Source organism: Ranitomeya variabilis, chromosome 4, assembly GCF_051348905.1.
Source record: "Ranitomeya variabilis isolate aRanVar5 chromosome 4, aRanVar5.hap1, whole genome shotgun sequence".
In the NCBI taxonomy this organism is placed as follows: domain Eukaryota; kingdom Metazoa; phylum Chordata; class Amphibia; order Anura; family Dendrobatidae; genus Ranitomeya; species Ranitomeya variabilis.
This window is the reverse complement of record NC_135235.1, coordinates 584,672,343-584,696,295: the sequence shown is the minus strand read 5'-3', so window position 1 is coordinate 584,696,295 and position 23,953 is coordinate 584,672,343. Positions and strand designations below refer to the sequence as shown.

The 23,953-nt window shown below is 47.3% G+C and overlaps 1 protein-coding gene across 3 annotated transcripts in view; it reads left to right on the top strand.

Annotated features, from left to right (window-relative positions):
• The window catches only part of TPX2 (TPX2 microtubule nucleation factor), a 28,209-nt gene extending 4,428 nt beyond the window's left edge, over window positions 1-23,781 (top strand). For 2 of the 3 annotated variants that reach the window (XM_077253075.1, XM_077253076.1), the window contains exons 2-17: window positions 1,068-1,230; window positions 1,350-1,439; window positions 2,711-2,780; window positions 15,499-15,618; window positions 15,701-15,811; window positions 16,035-16,168; window positions 16,277-16,434; window positions 16,902-17,079; window positions 17,198-17,336; window positions 19,600-19,816; window positions 19,908-20,006; window positions 20,283-20,456; window positions 20,534-20,680; window positions 20,753-20,864; window positions 22,872-23,059; window positions 23,353-23,781. In XM_077253075.1, the coding sequence (XP_077109190.1) occupies window positions 1,131-1,230; window positions 1,350-1,439; window positions 2,711-2,780; window positions 15,499-15,618; window positions 15,701-15,811; window positions 16,035-16,168; window positions 16,277-16,434; window positions 16,902-17,079; window positions 17,198-17,336; window positions 19,600-19,816; window positions 19,908-20,006; window positions 20,283-20,456; window positions 20,534-20,680; window positions 20,753-20,864; window positions 22,872-23,059; window positions 23,353-23,463 (2,148 nt within the window). In that variant the 5' untranslated portion in view covers window positions 1,068-1,130 and the 3' untranslated portion in view covers window positions 23,464-23,781. The remainder of the gene's footprint in view (window positions 1-1,067; window positions 1,231-1,349; window positions 1,440-2,710; window positions 2,781-15,498; window positions 15,619-15,700; window positions 15,812-16,034; window positions 16,169-16,276; window positions 16,435-16,901; window positions 17,080-17,197; window positions 17,337-19,599; window positions 19,817-19,907; window positions 20,007-20,282; window positions 20,457-20,533; window positions 20,681-20,752; window positions 20,865-22,871; window positions 23,060-23,352) is intronic. The other variant, XM_077253077.1, reaches the window with a different exon arrangement.
• Window positions 23,782-23,953: the final 172 nt, after the last annotated feature.

The window sequence follows — 23,953 nt, the reverse complement described above, 5'->3', positions numbered from 1 at the left end:
AGAGCCGCTGAGCTCGCTTATTGACTGCCGTGCTGTTGACTTGACGTCAGCGCCGCAGCCAATGCCGGACACCTGGTGCAGTGGCTGAGAATTGCCGGTGGACCCTGGAAGGTGAGTAAAGTGTAGTTTGTGGTTTAACAAACCTCAGCCAGAGCAAAACATTGTCTGAAAGTGGACAATCTCTCTAACTTGCTGATCTCCTATGAAGAGACGACATAATACCATTGGCAGCCATCAGTCCTATTGTGGCGGAAGGGTGATGGCTATCGAAAGAGACTTTCCAATCCTCAATGTCCAACCTTTTACATGCCACTACCCCGATAGACTGTAGAATCTAAGAGGTTAAACTGCTGAGGTTGGCGCTAAGTAGACTATTCTGTATCCAAACTGTATGGCACAAGCTCGGCTCCATTCATAAAGGGCACACATCTGCTGTGTATGTATGGGGAATGTTGCACATTGAAAACTGGGCAGTATGGGCTCCTGAGGGCCGCAGCATCTGTATGGGTCCATCAGGTGCTTGCAATGGATCTGTTCAGTAAAGATCCTGGAGGCTTATCAGGGGAAGTACTGCATTGTGTTTTACTCTGAGTCAGGTGCTATGCTAGATTTTTAGGGTGGAATGATGGAATTCTGCATTTGGGCTGGTATCTGGTGGTATAAACCTGGGGACATACTTGTGGTGCTGTATTCAGACTCGTATTGGGGATGACGTAGATGTGGGGAGTCACAAAATTACTATTAAAAGGAATGAAATGAAGACCGTGTAGGGTTGAGATGGGATACATGAGTGCACCAGCAAAGGATAAGGAATAGGGGAGTCGAGTGCTGGCTATGTGTGCGAATTGGTGATGTGGGGGGGAGGTACTTTAAAGGTAACTTGAGTGGGGCTCATTGTGGGTTTGAGATGCAGAATTTACCGGGAGTGACTGGCTGTAGGTGTATCTCTTATTGGAAAGTATCTGGATGCTTTTCTGTTACTCTAGACCCCTTTTACTCCATGGAGAGACCATCATATGGGTGTTTAGTATTGCATTTTATCTTTCCCCCCCCTCTTTACCATGCAGGGTAATAATCTAATACAGCGCTACTGATTCCAGGAAGAAGTGTTAACGAGGGAGGAGCAGGTCATGGCGGGCTTACCAGAAAGCTACTCTTATGATGCTCCTTCAACATATATCAACTTTGGTACCATCCATGATGATGATTATAATGCAGATTCCTGGTTTGGTGAGTGTAGAAAATCGCTCCACTGAATTCCAGCCTGCTCCCCAGTTTAATAGTCCCGGTTTTAATTGCCTGTCTCCTAAAGCTGAACTGACTGCTAACTGCAAATTTTTCTGCTGCAGATCAAGTGACTGATGGTGAGAACGTGCCCCCAGCATCAGATCAGAATACAGTGACTTCTGCCTCTGGGGACACAATTTCGGCAGAAGCAGGTAATAATGGAAAGTGTCTGCATTTTGAGCATATTACAGTTAGTGTAAATATTTACACTGAGAATTCAGTCCATGTACATACATTACTTATCCTGAACTGATCCCGAGTTACATCCTGTATTATACCCCAGAGCTGCACTCACTATTCTGCTGGTGGAGTCACTGTGTACATACATTACATTACTTATCCTGTACTGATCCTGAATTACATCCTGTATTATACTCCAGAGCTGCACTCAGTATTCTGCTGGTGATGTCACTGTGTCCATACATTACTTATCCTGTACTGATCCTGAATTACATCCTGTTTTTCACTCCAGAGCTGCACTCACTATTCTGCTGGTGGAGTCACTGTGTACATACATTACTTATCCTGTACTGATCCTGAGTTACATCCTGTATTATACCCCAGAGCTGCACTCAGTATTCTGCTGGTGGAGTCACTGTGTACATACATTACTTATCCTGTACTGATCCTGAGTTACATCCTGTATTATACCCCAGAGCTGCACTCACTATTCTGCTGGTGGAGTCACTGTGTACATACATTACTTATCCTGTACTGATCCTGAGTTACATCCTGTATTATACCCCAGAGCTGCACTCAGTATTCTGCTGGTGCAGTCACTGTGTACATACATTACATTACTTATCCTGTACTGATCCTGAGTTACATCCTGTATTATACTCCAGAGCTGCACTCAGTATTCTGCTGGTGATGTCACTGTACATACATTACATTACTTATCCTGTAGTGATCCTAAGTTATATCATGTATTATACCCCAGAGGTGCACTCACTATTCTGCTGAAGGTCTTACTGACTACATTTACTTCTTGCCACAATTCTACTGCTTTTAATTAAAACTGTTAGCAAGCTTGTTGCCAGACTGGCTATTATCCCGGCCTAAGTGCTGTAGTACAGGGGACAACTAGTTTTCCCTATGTTGGATGAGTACAGAGCCCGCATAGTGACAGCACCTCCAGTTGTAGTAGTTAGTGTCCTTATGAATGTAGTCGGCCAGTACAGGACCTGCTCGTTGCAGTTTAGTGTTCTAATAATATATACCTAATTGGCGCACACTTCAATAGATACCATGTGGTTGAGGTATCCTATATGAGAGGTTGATTTGGAATTTTGGGTACTGTAGATGACCTTTCAGATCACAAGTGCAGCTAGATTGTGCCCTACTGAGATTGCCCTAAATGTACATGATAAAAGAGGTTGCCAGCCAGTCATAATCATTTTTTTTTTTCTTTTTTGTTTCTTAGAGCAGACTTCTGTCAGCAGCAGTTACCCAAGAGACTTTAAGAAACAGCAGAAGACTCCACAGACCAGAAGGTAATGACTGGAAAAATGCATTCAGTGTGTTCTGTGGTTGTGCGTGAACGCATCGGCTGTGTATTTGCGAGGACTGCACAATGCAATGTCATGTACGAATTCCACTGTAAGTGGGTTGTCGTCGTCAATATTATTAATCTGTCATCAGATTTGTCACCTAACTGGAAAATGGCATAATGGAGGCAGAGACCTGGATTCCAGTGGTATGTCACTTGCTGGGCTAATTGCTGTTTGTTTTGCAAAATATTCAGCAGGAAATTCTGTTGAGGTCTAGTAAATCTGCTATGTAGACCTCCATGTGCATAGGCAGAAAGCTGCCAATCAGTGGTGTGGGTTATACAGCTCGCAGCATTCAGAGAACTGGTAAATCTGTATCACAATGACTGAATAGCCCAGTAAGTAACACATCACTGGAATCTGGGTCTCTGTCCCTACATCAGGCTCCTCTCAGTTTACATGGCAAGAACCTGGTGGTAGATTCCCTTTAAAGGGAACCTGTCACCCCAAAAATCGAAGATGAGCTGCTGCCACCGGCATCAGGGGCTTCTCTACAGCATTCTGTAATACTGTAGATAAGCCGTCAATGTATCCTGAAAGATGAGAAAAAGAGGTTAGATTATACTCGCCCTGGGGCAATCCCGCTGGTGTCCGGGTCCGATGGGTGTTGCGGTCCGGTCCGGGGCCTCCTATCTTCTTACGATGACGTCCTCTTGTCTTCATGCTCCGGCGCAGGCGTACTTATCTGCCCTGTTGAGGGCAGAGCAAAGTACTGCACTGCGCAGGCGCCAGGAAAGGTCAGAGAGGCCCAGCGTCTGCGCACTGCAGTACTTTGCTTTGCCCTCAACAGGACAGACAAAGTACGCCTGCGCTGGAGCTGCGGCAGGAAGACAAGAAAAAGAGGACATAATAGTAAGAAAAATATATATATTTTTTTTTTTTCTGGGTGACGGGTTCCCTTTAAAAAGTTTCAGAACTGTTCAGTCTTTGTCTCTGCACCTTTGCTTGAAGTTAGCATATTTAACCCATTTCTGTCATTGGACGTACTATTCCGTCCATGTGGGGTGGGCCCTACTTCCCAAGGACGGAATAGTACGTCCAGCGCGATCAGCCGCGCTCACGGGGGGAGCGCGGCCGGGTGTCAGCTGACTATCACAGCTGACATCCGGCACTATGTGCCAGGAGCGGTCACGGACCGCCCCGGCACACTGCGATCAAACATGATCGCAGTGTTCTGACGGTACTGGGAAGCATCGCGCAGGGAGGGGGCTCCCTGCGTGCTTCCCTGAGACTATCGGTACAAGGCGATGTGCTCACCTTGTACCGAGCGTCTCCTCCCTGCAAGCCCTGGATCCAAAATGGCCGCGGGGCTGCATCCGGGTTCTGCAGGGAGGTGGCTTCACAGCGCCTGCTCAGAGCAGGCGCCAGGAAGCCTGGAGGCCTGCACGTCAGATCGCCAATCTGACACAGTGCACAGCAAAGGACGTCAACTCGTCCTGCAAAAAACAAGACCTCACATGACTCTGTGGACCAAAATATGGAAAAATTGTAGCACTCAAAATGTGGTAACGCAAAAAAACATTTTTTGCAATAAAAAGCGTCTTTTCTTTATCGCCTCTCATTGGGGGACACAGGAACCATGGGTGTATGCTGCTGCCACTAGGAGGCTGACACTATGCAAATAAAAAAGTTAGCTCCTCCTCTGCAGTGTTCACCCCACCGACTGGCATTATACTCTCCAGTTTAGCTTAGTGTCAGTAGGAGGTGGACACGGGTCTTTCATTAGACCCTTATCTACCTCAATGTTCGTCATTTCTTTTCAGGTTTTTCCGGAGGGATACAGGGTGAACAGTAACACCATACGGACTATGAGTACGGCGTGTACTGTACTGCCACCCCGTATCCTCATAGATCCCTCTCCAGGACCAAGATCCTGACACACAAGCGTGCTCATAAGTCCGGTCCTAGCCCCGTCCCCCACCCACTCGCCCACCAGAGCCTGTCGATTGGAGGAGACGAGGACGTCCATCACCAGCTCCATGGACGTCTCATTCCCCTCAGGTTAGTAACGGCGTGGGATGTTTAGGTGAGTTTTTCCCCTTCCATTCCCAGATCTTTCAAGGGGGGGGGGGGGGTGTCTTGCTAGGGACTCCCTGATTACCTGGTCGTCGCTTACACAGTTTGCAGGAGCACGGCCCTTGATTGCTGTAATGCGCGGCGGCCTTTGCAGGCAGCCGCGTTTCTTCCTTCGACCGTCTCACAGGGGGCACAGCAGCCATGCAGCAGCTGCGGCCCCTCTGCCTTCTATTCCGGCGCGGGGCCTCTACAGGTTGCCGCGCCGCTTCTCCCTGCGGTGCACTGCTCTGGCGCTGCGGGTTTCACAGCGGCCGCTCTACCCATCATCTCCGGCTTGGCAGGCTGCCGCGCCGATTCTTTTTTTTACCTGCGGCGCACTGCTCCGGCACCGCGGCTCCTTCCTCCGACTATTGCCGGCCTCTAATTTAGGCCCTGGCTTCTGCCGGGGCCTACTTCCGGTACCGCGCTCCTCCACTTCCGCTTTCTTCGGGCGGGCTTTCACCCGCCTGACAAACTGTGCCCTGCACTCTCCGCCCACCGACGCTGACTCCTCCCCTTCCTCCACGCCGCTTCTTGACTCAGGGCAGGAGATTCCACACGTGCCCCGCATTTTCGCTAGAGAGCCCCGCAGAGCGCTCTTTTCTGGGGGCACAGCACACCATCTGCGCGGATTGCAGCACCAGAAGCCGCAGGGCAGGAGCTCCACTTTTTTTCTCCGGAGATTCATGCAAGCGGGACATCCAGGCCGGCAGCAACTTGGTATCTGTTTTCTCGTCGGCCGTGAGTAGCTCTGCACTGCAGACTGACACCCCCCTCTGCCCCACTGTCTCCTAACCCGCTGGCATTTTCTTCAGGGACCTCTTCAATATGTCTAATTCTAAAGGGGGCCGCTCTCATCCTCCTACTTCTTCCTCTTCTACCTTAGTCAAGTACTTTGCATGTTCGTCCTGTAACAGCAAACTTCCCTCAGGTCAGTCCTCTCCGCTCTGTCAGGCCTGCAGCAACCCGATTGTTCCCACTGCCCAGGATCCCCCGGCCGATCCGCCCGAGAGTGATACCCCCATCCCAGGCTGGGCTTCCTCTCTGTCACAATCGGTGGCCGATCTAACACGGGTGTCTCAAACCCTGGTGTCAGTGCTGGACCGATTACCCCTGCAGACTCCCGTAGTAGCCAGCGGGTCGCAGGAAGCTCTGTCCGAGCCCTCCATTGCAAGCCACAAAAGGTCCAGACAGGAACGCCGGTCTGAGTCCTCTTCTCGCTCCATCTCACCACACGGTCCTTCTCTACGGTCGACTTCCCCCCCCGGTCCTCCTCCCCTGAGTCAGGCGAGGCGTTCTCTGATGCGCCCTCGGAGGATGTTTCGGAGCTGGATTCGAATCAAATCGCTACTATGAGGGATATGTTCAGTATCTCATTGGAGCGATAAATCAAACCTGTGGCATCAATGAGTCCTCTACGGAACCCGCAGATCAGGCGGTTTCGTTTAGACGGGCTAAAACACCTTCCAAGTTTTTCGCTCCTCACCCGGAATTCAAGGAGATTATGACCAGAGAAAGAGAGAACCCGACCAGACGCTTTCAGAGAGGAAAGCGACTTGGCGTTTTATATCCCTTCTCCCTGGAGCTCACCGCTTCTCCTTCGGTGGACCCTCCAGTTTCCAGACTGTCCACCAACACTGTTCTTCCACTGTCCGGCGGAGCATCTCTGAAGGATTCTAACAATAGGGTCATAGAATCTTTTGCGAAGTAAGCCTTTGAAGCGGGCTCAGCTAGTCTTTGCCCGGTCTTCGCTTCCACTTGGGTTTCAAAATCCATATTCAAATGGGCCAAACAACTCCGTCGGGGCATTCTGGACGGGGCTCCACCCGGACAGCTGGCAGAACTTGCCAACCAGATTTCTCACTCGGGTGAATATCTGGTCTCCGCCTCCCTGGACGCCGCGTCTTGTGCGGCTCAGGCGTCCAGCAACGCCCATCCGCCGGACCGTTTGGCTTAAAGGGCCACTGTCACCCTATCCAGCCGTTATAAACTAAAAGAGCCACCTTGTGCAGCAGTAATGCTGCAGTCTAACAAGGTGGCTCTTTTAGTTTTTGATTCCGTTATTCCCTTAATAAAGCGTTTTAAAATTTGCCCTAACTACCTGTCTGCAGACCTGGAGGCGGTCCGAAGCCTCCTCTGTGAATCTCCCAACGGCCGTCACTCTTCTCTTCTGGGGATGTGGTCGCCGCCCCCTTCGCGCTGTTTCGTCTTAAATCCGGCGCCTGCGCTGTGCGTGCGTGCCTGCCTGCCTGTGACAGGCGCAGTTTTCATTGTCCGTCATAGGTCAGATGCAGGGTGCCTGACTGCGCCTGTGCCGGCAGTGCGGCCACCCTGTTGCTGAATCCCCGCCCCGCACTGTTGTTCATTATGCACAGTGCGGGGCTGGGGTTCCTGGGCATGTGCACTGCGCTGTTCAGACGCTCCCCCAGCTCAGACGCTCCCCCGCCTTCCAGCGTTATTTGCGGCTGCTTCATTCCAAACGCTGGCAAGGAAACCTGTATATTACGGCAACGCTGGAAGGTGGGGGACCGGGGGAGCGTCTGAACAGCGCAGTGCGCATGCCCAGGAACCCCAGCCCCGCACTGTGCATAATGAATAACACAGTGCGGGGCGGGGATTCAGCAACAGGGTGGCCGCACTGCCCGCACAGGCGCAGTCAGGCACCCTGCATCCGACCTATGACTGACAATGAAGACTGTGCCTGTCACAGGCAGGCACGCACAGCGCAGGCGCCGGATTTAAGACGAAACAGCGCGAAGGGGGCGGCGACCACATCCCCAGAAGAGAAGAGTGACGGCCGTTGGGAGATTCACAGAGGAGGCTTCGGACCGCCTCCAGGTCTGCAGACAGGTAGTTAGGGCAAATTTTAAAACGCTTTATTGAGGGAATAACGGAATCAAAAACTAAAAGAGCCACCTTGTTAGACTGCAGCATTACTGCTGCACAAGGTGGCTCTTTTAGTTTATAACGGCTGGAGGGGGTGACAGTGGCCCTTTAAGGCCTGGCAGGTGGATTTGTCTTCCAAAAAGTCCCTTACCAGCCTGCCTTTTCAGGGGTCTCGTCTCTTTGGTTCTAAGCTGGACAAAATCATTAAGGACGCTACAGGGGGCACAAGTTCCCTTCTTCCCCAGGCCAAGCCTCGTCGCTCTCCTCCTAGACGTCAATTTCGGTCCTTTCGGCCTTTTCGTGGCATCAAATTCTTTCTCCCAGCAGCAACAGAGGCCACAGGCACGTCAAGAGAAGACGGCGGTATCCTTTAGGCCCACTCCTTCGTGGCGTCCTCGCTACTCCAAGGGTAGATCCTCCAGGTCCAGGACTGGAAGAACCACCTCGGCATGACTCAGCTAGTCGTCAGCCCACCTCCCAGGCTGGACGGCCGTCTCCTCTTCAGGGACGTCTGGATCTTCTCAGTAGAGGACGCATGGGTCAGGGAAGTTGTATCCTCGGGATACAAGATAGAGTTCGTTTCACGACCCTGGGATCGTTTTTTTTCGAATCCCGACCTCCAAGAGATCCCGGTCTAGTTCCGGGTTTCTTCGCAGCCCATCACCTCTCTCCTCAAAGCCGGGGTAATTGTTCCCGTCCCAGAAAAAGAACGGTTCACAGGTTTCTATTCAAACCTTTTTGTGGTACCTAAAAAAGATGGCAGGGTGCGTCCCATTCCGGATCTCGAATTGCTGAACAGGAGAGTCCGTCTGAAGCACTTCAGGATGGAATCCCTTCGTTCAGTAATTGCTTCCATGGAGGCTCAGGAATTTCTGTGTTCCATAGATTTTCAGGACGCCTACCTCCATGTTCCGATATTTCCAGGACATCACCGATACCTGCGCTTTGCAGTGCTTCAGGAACATTTTCAGTTCGTCGCCCTGCCGTTCGGTCTTGCAACCACCCCAAGAGTTTTCACGAAGATCATGGCGGCGCTGATGGCCATCTTGAGGGTCAGAAGCCTGGTTCTATTTCCATACCTCGACGACCTCCTCATCAAGGCTCCGTCCTGTTCTCAGGCCCACGAAAGCCTGTCCATCGTTCTCGACACCCTAGTCAGTTTTGGGTGGCTGGTAAACCGGAAGAAGTCCTGCCTTATTCCTTCTTAGCGCATCATCTTTCTGGGCATGCTCTTTGACACTCGTCAGACCAAGGTCTTTCTTGCCGAAGATAAGAGATCCATTCTTCGTCGGGACATACGCGTGCTCCAGGGCCCTCGGTCTCCCTCCTTCCGATCGGCCATGAAGGTTTTGGGGAGGATGGTAGCAACATTGGAAGCGATTCCCTTCGCCCAATTTCACTCGCGACCTCTTCAGCAAGCCATCCTGTCTCAGTGGAACAGGTCTGTCTTCTCCCTGGACCGCCCGATCCTACTCTCTCCCCAGGTCAAACGGTCTCTCAACTGGTGGCTCACGTCACCTCTCGTCGCCAGTGATCTGGAACGAAGGACCTGCCCTGGGAAAGTGGTGACGACGGATGCCAGCCTGCTCGGCTGGGGTGTGGTGTTTCGCCACCTGACTGTACAGGGCCGCTGGTCGGCGCAGGAGTCAACCTTGCCGATCAATGTCCTCGAGATCCGGGCCATTTTTCTGTCCCTTCGTCACTGGGAAGGGATCCTCAGGGGCCTTCCAATCCGAATCCAGACGGACAATGCCACGGTGGTGGCATATGTCAACCATCAAGGGGGGACTTGGAGCTCCTTGGCTGAGGTATCCAAAATCCTCCTCTGGGCAGAGGCAACGGTTCCGGTGATATCCACTGTGCATATCACTGGCGTGGACAATTGGGCCGCCGACTTCCTCAGCTGCGAGGGTCTCGCGGCAGGAGAATGGTCCTTGCATCCGGAGGTCTTCCATCAGATTTGTCTTCGATGGGGGACTCCGGACGTGGACCTCACGGCGTCTCCAGGTCTCGCGATCCTCTTGCAGTGGGCGTCGACGCTCTGGCCATTCCTTGGTCACAGTTCGTGCTGCCCTACCTTTTACCACCCCCTTCCATTACTTCCCAAACTGTTGAAAAAGATCAAAGCGGAAGGGGTGCCGGTCATTCTGATCGCCCCGGATTGGCCCAGGAGAGCTTGGTTCGCGGAGCTCGTCAATCTTCTCGCGGACGCTCCCTGGCGCCTTCCAGACAGGCCCGATCTGCTGTCTCAGGGTCCGATCTGCCACCCGAATTCTCGGTCGCTCAGTTTAACGGCGTGGCTGTTGAGACCGCAGTTCTAAGAGCGTCTGGCCTTTCGGACCAGGTGATTCATACCATGATTCAGGCTCAGAAGCCTTCGTCTTCCAGGATCTACTATCGTACCTGGAAGGCTTACTTCCGTTGGTGCGAGTCCAACCGTGTTTCTTCTATGTCCTTTTCCCTGCCTTCCATTTTGGCCTTTCTTCAAGCAGAACTGGATTCGGGCCTAGCTCTCAGTTCCCTGAAGGGCCAGGTCTCTGCGCTTTCCATCCTTTTTCAGAAGACTTTAGCTTCCCGACCACAGGTCAAGACCTTCCTTCAAGGTGTAGCCCACGCTGTCCCTCCGTACAGGGCCCCTATGGATTCATGGGATTTAAACCTGGTACTGGACGTTCTGAGGGTTTTCCCCTTTGAGCCTCTCAGGGAGGTCCCCCTGTCAGTTCTATCTTGGAAGGTGGCCTTTCTTGTGGCCATCACTTCTATCCGCCGCGTTTCCGAGTTGGCGGCCCTGTCTTGCCGTCCTCCGTTCTTGGTCATCCACCAGGACAAGGTGGTCCTCAGGCCTCCACCTTCTTTTCTTCCTAAGGTGGTTTCCACCTTAACAAGGACATCGTTCTACCTTCCTTTTGTCCAGCTCCTCTGGAGCGATCGTTGAACAAGCTGGACCTCGTCAGGGCAGTGAGGATCTACCTGGATATAACGTCGACTTTTGGGGGCGTGGCCTAGCTGAGTAGAGGAGCAGTCGCATGTCTTTGGAGCTCCTGCTCAATTACTGCTTTCCACGGCGAATAAGGCTCAATTTCGGGTGGATTATAACCCCCCGCAACAAACAAGAAGCTCTGTCTGGCCTGGGAGCAACCTGTGAGAGGTCGGAGATCCTATCCCGGCACAGGACCCGAATTTTATGTGGAGAGAGAGAGTGGGATAACGGCGCCGCCATCTTTATCAATCTAACAGGGACTGAGCCGAACTGCAACGGACACAGAGGTACGAGCTCCCCCTCCTCCCCGCACTGCCTCTCCTGCCTCGCTTTACCGCTCACCCGCTTACCCACGACGGTGCCCCATCCGACCCAGCGTCCCTGGCGGTGCTCTCTGGAGGGCTGATGTAAAGCTGCCGCGGCTGCCCTCTGCTCTATACAGCGGCACCTGTGAACGGAGCGTTCAGTGACAGCACCGAGCAGACTCGCCCTCTGTGGCGGAGCCCCGCTCCCCTGGCAACCCGACGAACACACAGGACACATCACTGGCAGTGGGGTGAAGGATCAGGGATTTTCCCGCCTGTGCCGGCGCCATATTGCAATCACCGCATGGTGTGGAGGAGGTCCCTGCGAGCTTGAGAGGGAAACTGTGCCTTGCAGGGTTCAGTCCCCGTCTGCAACTAATAAAGGCATACTACCTCCTGCTGACCACCTATGAGACTGGAATGATTAACTGGGGGCGGTGTACACATCGCTGTTCATTGTGCACTGGTACAGATAACGTCGACTTTCCGGAAGACGGATTCTCTTTTCGTCATTCCTGATCGCTCGCGCAGAGGCCAACCGGCTTCTAAGGCGACTATTGCTCGCTGGATCAGAACGGCTATTCTGGAGGCTTACCGGGTCAAGAACAGAGTGCCCCCGGGATCAAGGCTCACTCTACCCGGGCAGTCGGCGCCTCCTGGGCGGTGCACCACAGGGCTTCCGTCCTACAGCTTTGCAAAGCGGCAACCTGGTCTTCCATCCACACGTTCGCCAAATTTTACAAGGTCCATACCTACGCTTCGGCGGACGCCAGCCTAGGCAGAAGGATCTTGCAGGCGGCAGTGGTGAGTCCTCTGACCTGATGGAAGTCTGTTTTTCCCACCCCAGGGACTGCTTTGGGACGTCACATGGTTCCTGTGTCCCCCAATGAGGGGCGATAAAGAAAACAGGATTTTTGGTTGCTTACCGTAAAATCTGTTCCTTGGAGCCTCCATTGGGGGACACAGCACCCTCCCAATGTTTCTCAGTTTCTATTGTTTTATGATCTGACTGTTCTCATGTTTACAGTTCTCAAGTTTGTGGTTATGGTTTTCAATCTTATTTATCTCCTACTGCTTTCTCACTAACTGAAGAATATAATGCCAGTCGGTGGGATGTACACTGCAGAGGAGGAGCTAACTTTTTTATTTGCATAGTGTCAGCCTCCTAGTGGCAGCAGCATACACCCATGGTTCCTGTGTCCCCCAATGGAGGCTCCAAGAAACAGATTTTACGGTAAGCAACAAAAAATCCTGTTTTAGTGTGTGACGGCTGCCAATCAAAAATCCGCTAGAAAAGTGCTATAAATAGTTAATCAAAACCCCCTTCATCACCCCCTTAGTTACGAGAAATTAAAAAAAATGTATTTATTTCCATTTTCCCGTTAGGGCTAGGGTTGGGGCTAAAGTTAGGGTTAGGGTTTAGATTACATTTACGGTTGGGATTAGGGTTAGGGGTGTGTCAGGGTTAGGGGTGTGGTTAGGGTTACAGTTGAGATTAGGGTTAGGGGTGTGTTTGGATTAGGGTTTCAGTTATAATTGGGGGGTTTCCACTGTTTAGGCACATCAGGGGCTCTCCAAGCGCGACATTGCGTCCAATCTCAATTCCAGCCAATTCTGCGTTGGAAAAAGTAAAACAGTACTCCTTCTTCCCTTTCGAGCTCTCCCGTGCGCACAAACCGGGCTTTACCCCAACATATGGGGTATCGGCGTACTCAGGACACATTGGACAACAACTTTTGGGGTCCAATTTCTCCTGTTACCCTTGGGAAAATACAAAACTGGGGGCTAAAAAATAATTTGTGGGGGGGGGAAAAATAATTTTTATTTTCACGGCTCTGCATTATAAACTGTAGTGATACACTTGGGGGTTCAAAACTCTCACAACACATCTAGATGAGTTCCTTATGGGGTCTACTTTCCAAAATGGTGTCACTTATGGGGGGGTTTCAATGTTTGGACACATCAGTGGCTCTCCAAACGCAACATGGCGTCCCATCTCAATTCCAGTCAATTTTGCATTGAAAAGTCAAATGGCGCTCCTTCCCTTCTGAGCTCTGCCATGCGCCCAAACAGTGGTTTACCCCCACATATGAGGTATCAGCGTACTCAGGACAAATTGGACAACAACTTTTGGGGTCCAATTTCTTCTCTTACCCTTGGGAAAATAAAAAATTGGGGGCGAAAAAAATCATTTTTGTGAAAAGATATTTTTTATTTTTACGGCTCTGCATTATAAACTTCTGTAAATCACTTAATGGGTCAAAGTGCTCACCACACATCTAGATAAGTTCCATAGGGGGTCTGCTTTCCAAAATGGTGTCACTTGTGGGGGGTTTCAATGTTTAGGCACATCAGGGGCTCTCCAAACGCAACATGGCGTCCCATCTGAATTCCAGTCAATTTTGCATTGAAAAGTCAAATGGCGCTCCTTCTCTTCCGTGCTCTGCCATGCGCCCACACAGTGGTTTACCCCCACATATTGGGTATCAGCGTACTCGGGACAAATTGTACAACAACTTTTGGGGTCCATTTTCTCCTGTTACCCTTGGTAAAATAAAACAAATTGGAGCTGAAGTAAATTTTTTGTGTAAAAAGTTAAATGTTCATTTTTATTTAAATATTCCAAAAATTCCTGTGAAACACCTGAAGGGTTAATAAACTTCCTGAATGTGGTTTTGAGCACCTTGAGGGGTGCAGTTTTTAGAATGGTGTCACACTTAGAAAATACCCATCATATAGACCCCTCAAAATGACTTCAAATGAGATGTGGTCCCTAAAAATAATTAAAAAAAATGGGTGTTGTAAAAATGAGAAATTGCTGGTCAACTTTTAACCCTTATAACTCCCTAACAAAAAAAATTTTGGTTCCAAAATTGTGCTGATGTAAAGTAGACATGTGGGAAATGGTACTTATTAAGTATTTTGTGTGACATATCTCTGTGATTTAATTGTATAAAAATTCAAAGTTGGAAAATTGCAACATTTTCGCCAAATTTCCGTTTTTTTCACAAATAAACGCAGGTAATATCAAAGAAATTTTACCACTATCATGAAGTACAATATGTCATGAGAAAACAATGTCAGAATCACCGGGATCTGGTGAAGCGTTCCAGAGTTATAACCTCGTAAAGGGACAGTGGTCAGAATTGTAAAAATTGACTCAGTCATTAACGTGCAAACCACCCTTGGGGGTAAAGGGGTTAAACCTTTTAGTCCAAGTGTGGGCAATCAGTTTTTCTGAAGGGCCACTTAAGGGTATGTGTCCACATTCAGGATTACATCAGGATTAGGTCAGGATTTTTCATCAGTATTTGTAAGCCAAAACCAGGACTGGAACAATTAGAGGAAAAGTATAACAGAAACATAAGCACCACTTTTGCATTTATTACCCACTCCTGGTTTTGGCTTACAAATATTGATGAAAAATCCTGATGCAATCCTGAACGTGGACACATACCCTTAGACAGTGAATCCTGTGGAGGACTGAACCAATAGGCTGACACTAATTATACTCAATATTAACATGTTAATTACAATGAATATAAAATAATTGTATTACTTAAAGGGAACCTGTTGCATCCTTTTTTGTTACTAAACTGCCCCCTATGTCTTGTTAGTGATGCACAGTGCATCACCGACATGTTTATCCCAGTATTTATAGCAAAAAATAGCTTTTTATTCTGACTATTGCCCCACATACCTTCTGTTTCAGGTATAGGGGTGGAGATCTCTAGCTTGCGTTTTTCACATTCTCCACATCCATCGCATTATAATTCCTTCACTTCACTGCTCTCTAAATCATCGCAGTCTCCCAGCAGATCCCACGTCTGTGCAATGACTCTGCGTTCTGGGCATGTGCGCTGAATCTGGGTGCACCTCCCAGCTTCATATCCGATCAGTGACCACATGATAGTGAGGGTGCCTGCTATGGGCGCCACGGTCTTTCCCGGCTCACTACTGACTCAGCCACTTCGGAGCATGCACACAAAGCTTATGATGCTGGGACGTGCATCACTAACGACATTGGGGGGCAGTTTAATAGCAATAAAAAGGACGTGGCAGGTTCCCTTTTAATATTGAGCAGAAGTGTACAGACACCTGCGTATATACAGTATGAGCCCCCACACAATCCCCTATTTACAATAACACATTAAATAAAAATGCATACCTTGCTCCCATTCCACAAGCGCTCCGCACTGACTCTCCGCACAGCAGATGTAATACCCTGAAGTCTGCTGTCTCAGTCGAACACGAGTGGTGGAAGGAGCAGCTGGTGGCTCCATCCTCCATTATATTACCCTGCTATTTGCTTTCTGAGTATGCAGACAGCGGTGATATCGAGCGGGGGTTTTGGGGGGCGGCCACGTGGTGCTTCTTGTGTCCAAGTGTTTTCATCACCTTAACGGTCTCAATGTATATTTTTATGTTTTTTCAGAAGGTCATCGAAACGCCTATCTGCACAACAGAGGAATAAGGAAATGGCAAAGATCAGAGCCGAAAGGAAGAAGGTCACTCCTAAACAGGAGGAGCACCCGCCCAATAAACGACAGAGGTTGTAAGTGTCTAGCCACCATCAGAAACCTGGGACCAAGTAAGAGAATTCTCCCCGGGCCTATAACGTGTGATCTTTCTTCCAGAAATGCTGTCAAATGCAAATCTGCAGACTCCACCATCAACAAAGGACTCTCCAGCAGCGTGTCTGACACATCGTCCAAGCGGAATTTGCCATTAACCCCCACAGTTCTCAAGTATGTCAGAACAATCTCTTGATTGATGGGTATAGATAGGTCAGCTGTCTCATATTGTGTAGTATGAGGGTGAGGAGACCTGTCCAGATCTTCAAGATATAATATTGAGCTACTCTAGTCCTTAACTTTTAAATTTGGGCAATCTGTTCAGTCTGGATCGGGACATTGTAGTATTCGTAAGAAGCTCTGCTTTCTAACCTTGGATCTCCTCTCATCCTTGTAGGAGGAGAAATATGCCCTTAAGAGTAAAGAACTCAGAGGAACAAGAACTGGAGAAGATGCAGCAGCTTCAACAGGAGCTTGCACAGAAACTTAAGAAGAATGAGGAGTCTCTGAAGGCAGCCTTGGCTGGAGCGGGTACAGCAATGAACTTGCAGTAGCTCGAAGATGGGCCTTCTGTTATCCACATCACAAAATCTAAGAGCACAAAATAATTGTATTAAAGTTCTTCACTTACTCCTATAGGTCAGCCCTTGAAGAAGTTTCCTGTTCAGGCCACCAAGCCTGTAGACATTCACTTTCACACTGATGACCGTATGAAACGACATCAAGAGGAGTCAAGTGGGGAGCAGTACAAACAAGTGGACTTTACCTCCGAGCTCCGCAAACACCCTCCTTCTCCAGTAAGTATTCACAGGAAACATGGGTACAGGCCACTTTTTACAAACACATTTATTTTGTCCATGGCATTGGACTTGGCATGCATATAAGGTCAGGAGAAGCAAACCGGCTTAATCAGATGTTTCACGTTAAATGAAATGACTCGTCTGAAGAATTATTCCCCACTTGCCCTACGTGCTATATATTGCTCATATAGTGGCCGTTTTATGGGCAAACAGCGGCTGCCTGCTGCTATTACCAGTGTTGGGAAAGCAAAATTTCCTTTTCAGAGACTTTTCTGTGAGATGATTGCTCAGGTTAGAGAATCTGATCATTAGTAAATTGGTTTTTCTATGAATGCCTTCCTTTTGAATGTGCCTATCCACAGACTCCCATCACTAATATCTTCCGACAAAATAAACCGCTCATGAACAAAAACTCCAGATATTCACTATGACTTAGAAAACTGGAACAATATCTGTTGTTTTAGGCCCATATACCAAAAGGCGGTCGCACCATTCCCAAACCTTTCAACCTGTCTCAAAGTAACAAAAGGAAGCATGAGGAGACCACCAGGGAGTATATTTCTACAGCTGAGCAAGTCCTGGCTTTCTGCAGAAAGACACCGCAACGATTCCACCTGCGCAGCCGGCAGAAGGAGATGGAAGGTTGGTGGACTATGAGACGATAAAGTTGCTTTGAATAACCTATTAATTATATATATATATATATATATATATATATATAATATTTTTTGTGGCTTCTTTCATGAGAATATTGTTTCAGGTCCGTCACCTGTTAAAAATGTGAAATTAAAGATTACAAACCCGAGGACCCCTTTATTAACAACCAGGCAGCGACATAGACCAGTCACCTGCAAGAGTTCTGCAGAAGTGGAAGCAGAGGAGTTGGCAATACTGCAGCAGTGAGTAATCTTGAGGATGTCCTGCCCACTTCAAAAATGACTTAAAACTTATCCTGCCATAGCCAATATCTTTATATGTATCAACCCCTTTCTGCCATTGGACGAAATAATACGTCCGATGGCAGAACCCCCTCTGATGTGGGCTCTGGCAGTGAGCCCGCATCAAAGCCAGGACATGTCAGCTGTTTTGAACATCTGACATGTGCCCGCAATAGGCGCGGGTGGGATCGCGATCCGCCCACGCCGATTAACTAGTTAAATGCCGCTGTCAAACTCTTGACAGTGGCATTTAACAAGCGCATCCGGCCCTAAATGCGTCACCACTGACCCCCGTCACGTGATCGGGGGTAAGCGGTGCGTCGGCATGAGAACCAGAGGTCTCCTGGAGACCTCTATGGTGGTTAATGCCAGATTGCTGTGAGCGCCACCCTGTGGTCCCCCCTTTAAAAATAAAACAATTTAAAAAAAAAAAAATCACATATTTGGTATCGCCGCATTCAGAATCGCCTTATCAATAAAACAGAGTTATCCTGATCGCTAAATGGCGTAGTGAGAAAAAAAAAAAAATCAAAACCGCAGAATTACGTCTTTTTGGTCGCCGCAACATTGTATTAAAATGCAATAACGGGCGATCAAAAGTACGTATCTGCAGCGAAATGGTACCATTAAAAACGTCAGCTCGGTATGCAAAAAAGTAAGCCCTCACCCAACCCAACATGACAAAAAATGGAGACGTTACAGGTATCGGAAAATTGTGTAAATTTTTTTTTTTTACCACTTAGATAAAAAAGAGCCTAGATATGTTTGGTGTCTATGAACTCGTAATGGCAGGTCAGTTTAAGCATTTAGTGAACCTAGCAAAAAAAAGCCAAACAAAAAAACAAGCATGGGATTGCACTTTTTATGCAATTTCACCGAACTTGGAATTTTTTCACCGTTTTCTAGTAGACTGCATGGTAAAATCAATGGTGTTGTTGAAACATACAACTAGTCCCACAAAAAAAATAAGCCCTCACATGGCCATATTGACGGAAAAATAAAAAGTTATCGCTCTGGGAAGGAGGGGAGCGAAAAACTCAAAACTGAAAAAAGCTCTGGGGGTCAATCAAAACAAGTTGGGGTGATGGTGAATGGTTTTCTGCTAGATTTGGAAGTTACTCCCAATCCTATGTATGTGGGATAACTTCCCAATAGCTGTGGATCGATTGCTGGGACCCCTAGCAATCCCAAGAGAGTCTGACTCAAATGGCAGTCAAGCATTCACTGAGCTTCGGACACACCACGATTTTTGAATTTATTTCTTATCCTTATCTTTGCATAACTTACAAACATAACGCAAACTCTTTAAGAAGAGAGTTGGTCAACAAATGTAACATATTACTTCTCCCCAGGACCACCAGCAATTCCAAGAATGAGCCTCTGCAGTGCCCTGTTTGAATAGAGTAATTGTCCTAAATGCACACAATCGCTCCATTGAAATGGGGCACTCCAGATCCTCCACGATCAGAAGGTTATAATTATCACCCATCTTGAAGATACGTCAAAACTTGCATTTATATCATAAAGCTTTTTAATGTTAATGGTTCTCTAAAGGGATGGTAAGGGTATGTGCACATGTATTCCTGGCCACTGCATATTTTTCCGCAGCAGTTTTGATAAATCTGCAGGGCAAAAACGCTGCGTTTTTGCTGCAGATTTATCGTGGATTTACTGCGGTTTTCACTGCGGTTTTACAACTGCGGTTTTTCATAGGGGCAGCTGTAAAACCGCTGTGGAATCTGCAGAAAGAAGTGACATGCTGCGGAATGTAAACCGCTGCGTTTCCGCGCAGTTTTTTCCGCAGCATGTGCACAGTGTTTTTGGTTTCCCATAGGTTTACATTGAACTGTAAACGCATGGGAAACAGCTGTGGATCCGCAGCAAAATCCGCATCTTGTGCTCATACCCGAACGGAGACTCGAGAAAAATATTTGGGATTCATCTAAACTTCAGGAAATGAGATATTGCAACATTGTCCTATTCATTTCAATATGATAATCCTGCGATCTCCTGCACTGCTTCAACTAAGTAGACGGCACAACAGTAACATTGCACCTTCAAATAGCTGTTTGGAAAATGTGACAAGACTCTAGGCTCCCCATATCTCCCAGTCTAATATTGATGGCTTGTCCTAGTAAGCGGTCGTTATTCGAAATCCGTAGAATTGGTTTGTAGGATGCCATCAAATATTAATATATATTAATATAATATTTTTCTTGTGAAGATATAAATTTAAAGCCCAAGAGCTCAATACAAAGATCTTGGAAGGTGGCCCTCTCCTTCCAAAGAAGCCCCCTGTCAAAGAACCCACCAAACCCGTAGGCTTCAATCTAGAAATTGAAAAGCGACTTCAGCAGCGGGAGAAGAAAAATGGTGAGGAAGAAGAGCCATTCACCTTCCATTCCAAACCTTGCCCCAGCAGGATCCTAGCAGACGTAGTGGTCAGTAGTCTTCAGCCACCAGGCTTTGCTTGATTATCTTGTAGCTGCTTTTTTAAAAAACGTATAATACAATTTTTTTATTTTTTTTCAGGGGGTTCCCGATAAAAAGGCGCTGCCACCAACTGTGCCGCAGTCTCCAGCTTTTGCACTTAAGAACAGAGTGCGTGTACAAACCTGGGAGGAGATGAAGGCAAGTGATCACTTGTGTAGCCCATAAACCATTTACTTGTAGAAGCCGTGTAGATTCTTTTTTCATCAAATTGTTTATAGTAATAACCACAGACAATGAGACAACACAAGCAGCATAAGTGAAGCAAGTGGTATCAGCCCACAGGTTGTTATTCAACAACTGCTATAAAAAGAAATTCTAAAAGGCGTACACAGCACTGCAGGACATATTCGGTGCAAAAATCTATTGACGCACATAAGTAAGCCTTGTAATAACCAAACTTGTTGCCATTTGTAGGATGAACCTCCACCTATCATAAAAGCCAACCCAATGCCGCATTACGGGGTGCCCTTTAAGCCCAAGTTGGTTGAGCAGAAACAAGTGGAGGTTTGCCCTTTTTCATTCAATGAGCGTGACCGGCAAAGGATGGAAGACAAGGAGAAAAAGCTAGACCAGCTCAGAAATCCAGATGTAAGTGTGGGCCTTGTGAGATCATTGCGCCATGGTCTGATCCTGTGCTAAGCCTTTTTGTCTTTTAATCTACCAAGATTCCGAAATTCAAAGCTCAGCCCCTGCCTCAATTTGACCACATTGCCCTTCCTGAGAAGAAGGTGAAGGAGGTGACGTCACAAGAACCCTTTAATTTGCAGATAGATAAACGTGGGGAGCAGAAGTTGCAGAAGTGGAAGCAGCAGGTGAGGATCTCCTCCGTATCCCATAAACTTGTTTTAGTTTCGATTTTGCATAATGTTCTTTCCCATTTCCAGATAAAAGAAGAGCAGAAGCAGCAAAAGGAAATGACTGCTTTTAAGGCTCGGCCCAACACTGTGACTAACCAGGAGCCATTTGTGCCCAAGAAAGACAGCCGGATGTTGTCAGGTATGGTCACTGGTAATGGGCAAATGCACAACCCTCTGTCTATATGTACGTTATCAAATGGGTGGCTCTAGCTCTTAACTATAAGCCAGCGTGGGGAGCAACTCGTGGAGAACTTTCATCCATTCATTTAAATGTCCGTAAAATTAGTTACCCGGCCATCACGACAATTCTATTCAGATTGGGGTACACAAACGTTTTCTTGAAGTCTAGTTTACACTGTGTGCAGCATTATTAGGCAAGTTGTATTTTAGAGGATTATTTTTATTATTGATCAACAACGATGTTCTCAATCAACCCAAAAGACTCATAAATATCGAAGCTTAATATTTTTGGAAGTTGGAGTGGGGGTTTTTTAGATTTGGCTATCTTAGGAGGATATTTGTTTGTGCAGGTATCTATTACTGTGCAGAATTATTAGGCAACTTATTAAAAACCAAATATTCCCATCTCACTTGTATATTTTCACCAGGTAAACCAATATAACTGCACAAAATTTAGAAATAAACATTTCTGACATACAAAAACAAAACCCCCAAAAAATTAGTGACCAATATAGCCCCCTTTCTTTAGGATGACACTCAGCAACCTTCAACCAACTGACAGAATCTATGGATGGATCTGTTTATGATCAACATTGCTTGCAGCAGCCACCACAGCCTCCCAGACACTGTTCCGAGAGGTGGACTGTTTTCCCTCCCTGTAGATCTCACATTTTGAGGTACCACAGGTTCTCTATGGGTTCAGATTAGGTGAACAAGGGGCCATGTCATTATTTTTTCTTCTTTGAGACCTTTACTGGCCAGCCACGCTGTGGAGTAGTTGGAGGCATGTGATGGAGCATTATCCTGCATGAAAATCATGTTTTTCTTGAACGATACCGACTTCTTCCTGTACCACTTCTGGAAGAAGTTGTCTTCCAGAAACTGGCAGTAGGTCTGGGAGTTGATCTTCACTCCATCCTCAACCCGAAAAGGTCCCACAAGTTCATCTTTGATACCAGCCCATACCAGTACCCCACTTCCACCTTGCTGACGTCTGAGTCGGAGTGGAGCTCTCTGCCCTTTACTAATCCAACCTCTGGCCCATCCATCTGGCCCATCAAGAGTGCCTCTCATTTCATCAGTCCATAAAACCTTTAAAAAGTCAGTCTTAAGATATTTCTTTGCCTAGACTTGACATTTTATCTTATGTTTCTTGTTCAAAAGTGGTCGTTTTTCAGCCTTCCTTACCTTGGCCATGTCCCTGAGTATCGCACACCTTGTGCTTTTTGTTACTCCAGTAACGTTGCAGCTCTGAAATATTGCAAAACTGGTAGCAAATGGCATCTTGGCAGCTTCTCTTGATATTCCTTAATTCATGGGCAGTTATTTTGCACCTGTTTTGCCCAACAAGCTTCTTGCGACCCTGTTGGCTATTTGACATGAAAAGCTTGATTGTTCGGTGATCACGCTTCAAAAGTTTGGCAATTTCAAGACTGCTGCATCCCCCTGCAAGACATCTCACAATTTTGGACTTTTCAGAGCCCGTCAAATCTCTCTCCTGACCCATTTTGCCAAAAGAAAGGAAGTTGCCTAATAAATATGCACACCTTATATAGGGTTTTGATGTCATTAGACAACACCCCTCCTCATTACAGAGATGCACATCACCTGATTTACTTAATTGGTAGTTGGCTCTCAAGCCTGAGCAGCTTGGAGTAGGACAACATGTGTAAAAAAAAAAAAAAAAAAATATCATGTGATCAGAAATACAACTTCCCTAATAATTGTGCATACAGTGTATTGTTAAGACTTGTCAAATTGAGGGGAAAAATGTCAAAGAAACTGCCATCAAGATGTCCTAAATATCTTCTCCACAGTTGCACCCAAGCTCTTGGTACTTTCACTGGGCACCACTGGCAGGCCAAGCTTGGGACTGAATGTGTCCTGAAGCCCCTGACCCTCCAAGCATTTCTCCCTTCACCTTTCTCCTTTTTGCACCAATTCTCTCCTTTGTTTCCAAACTTAGAGAGCCTTTCTGGTTCCATAGTTCAAGAAAACTTTGAGCTTGCTACAGAGAGACGTGCCAGGGAACGGCAGGAATTTGAAAAGCACTTGGCAGAAAAGGAGACTGAGAAATGCCTCATGGAAGAGGAAGAACGTCGGCTGCAAGAGGAGCGGGAAAAGGAAGAGCTCAACAGACTAAGACATGAATTGGTATGTGGCCTCATAAATAAAGTAGCTTAGGCAGGCATATTCCTGACAGTTTACTTGCTACAGTATTGATGTCTCAGGGAACATGTGTCCACTGCAGGCAATCTCTGGTCTGATACTGCTGCAGGCAATCTTTAGCCCCAGTAAAACGTCTTAATGTCAGTGCTTCTACTTGAGCAAGTAATGAAATGATGGCTGAACACTAGGTGGAACTCTGTGCATACAGAAACTTGGTAGGTATTGAGTGTTCCCTATCAGGATGTAACTTTATCACTTTATTTTTTTTTTTTTTTTAGGTTCACAAAGCTCAACCAGTCAAAAAATTCAAGCATGTTGATGTCAAGACGAGCGACGTTCCCTTGACGGTGCCCAAAACTCCTAAGTTCTCAGACCGCTTTAATTTTTAGCTGCTACAGTGATGTCCATGCCTGGTAGCTCACATTTTTGAAGTATTTTGCATTCTTACATGCCAGAATGCCAATGGTAAAAAAAAAACCAAACAAAAAAAAACGCAACTTGTGGGTAGAGCGAAAAAAGAAAAAACCTACTTATGTACTATACATGGGGAATGTGCTGGAGGGTGATGTAAAGTCTCTGTAAATACTTTCTAACCTATTTTTTAGGTTTGTTTTTTTTTTTCTTGTTTTAATGCTTATTTTCTTATGGGAGGAGTGGGGATTAGTGTACGATGTAATTTTTGTAATAAACATCATCCTGTGACTGTTCATGCGGTTTTACCACCATTAACCAAAGCTTAGTCAACCTTGATGACTTGTCTGCTTCCTCCCTGGACCCCCACCATTTTTGTCCATTGGCTGTGTGGTATTGCAGACATTAATACCAGGCAGATCGAATTCTCCTTTTACAGATCTTCATTCAGGTCGCAGTGTTTGGAAT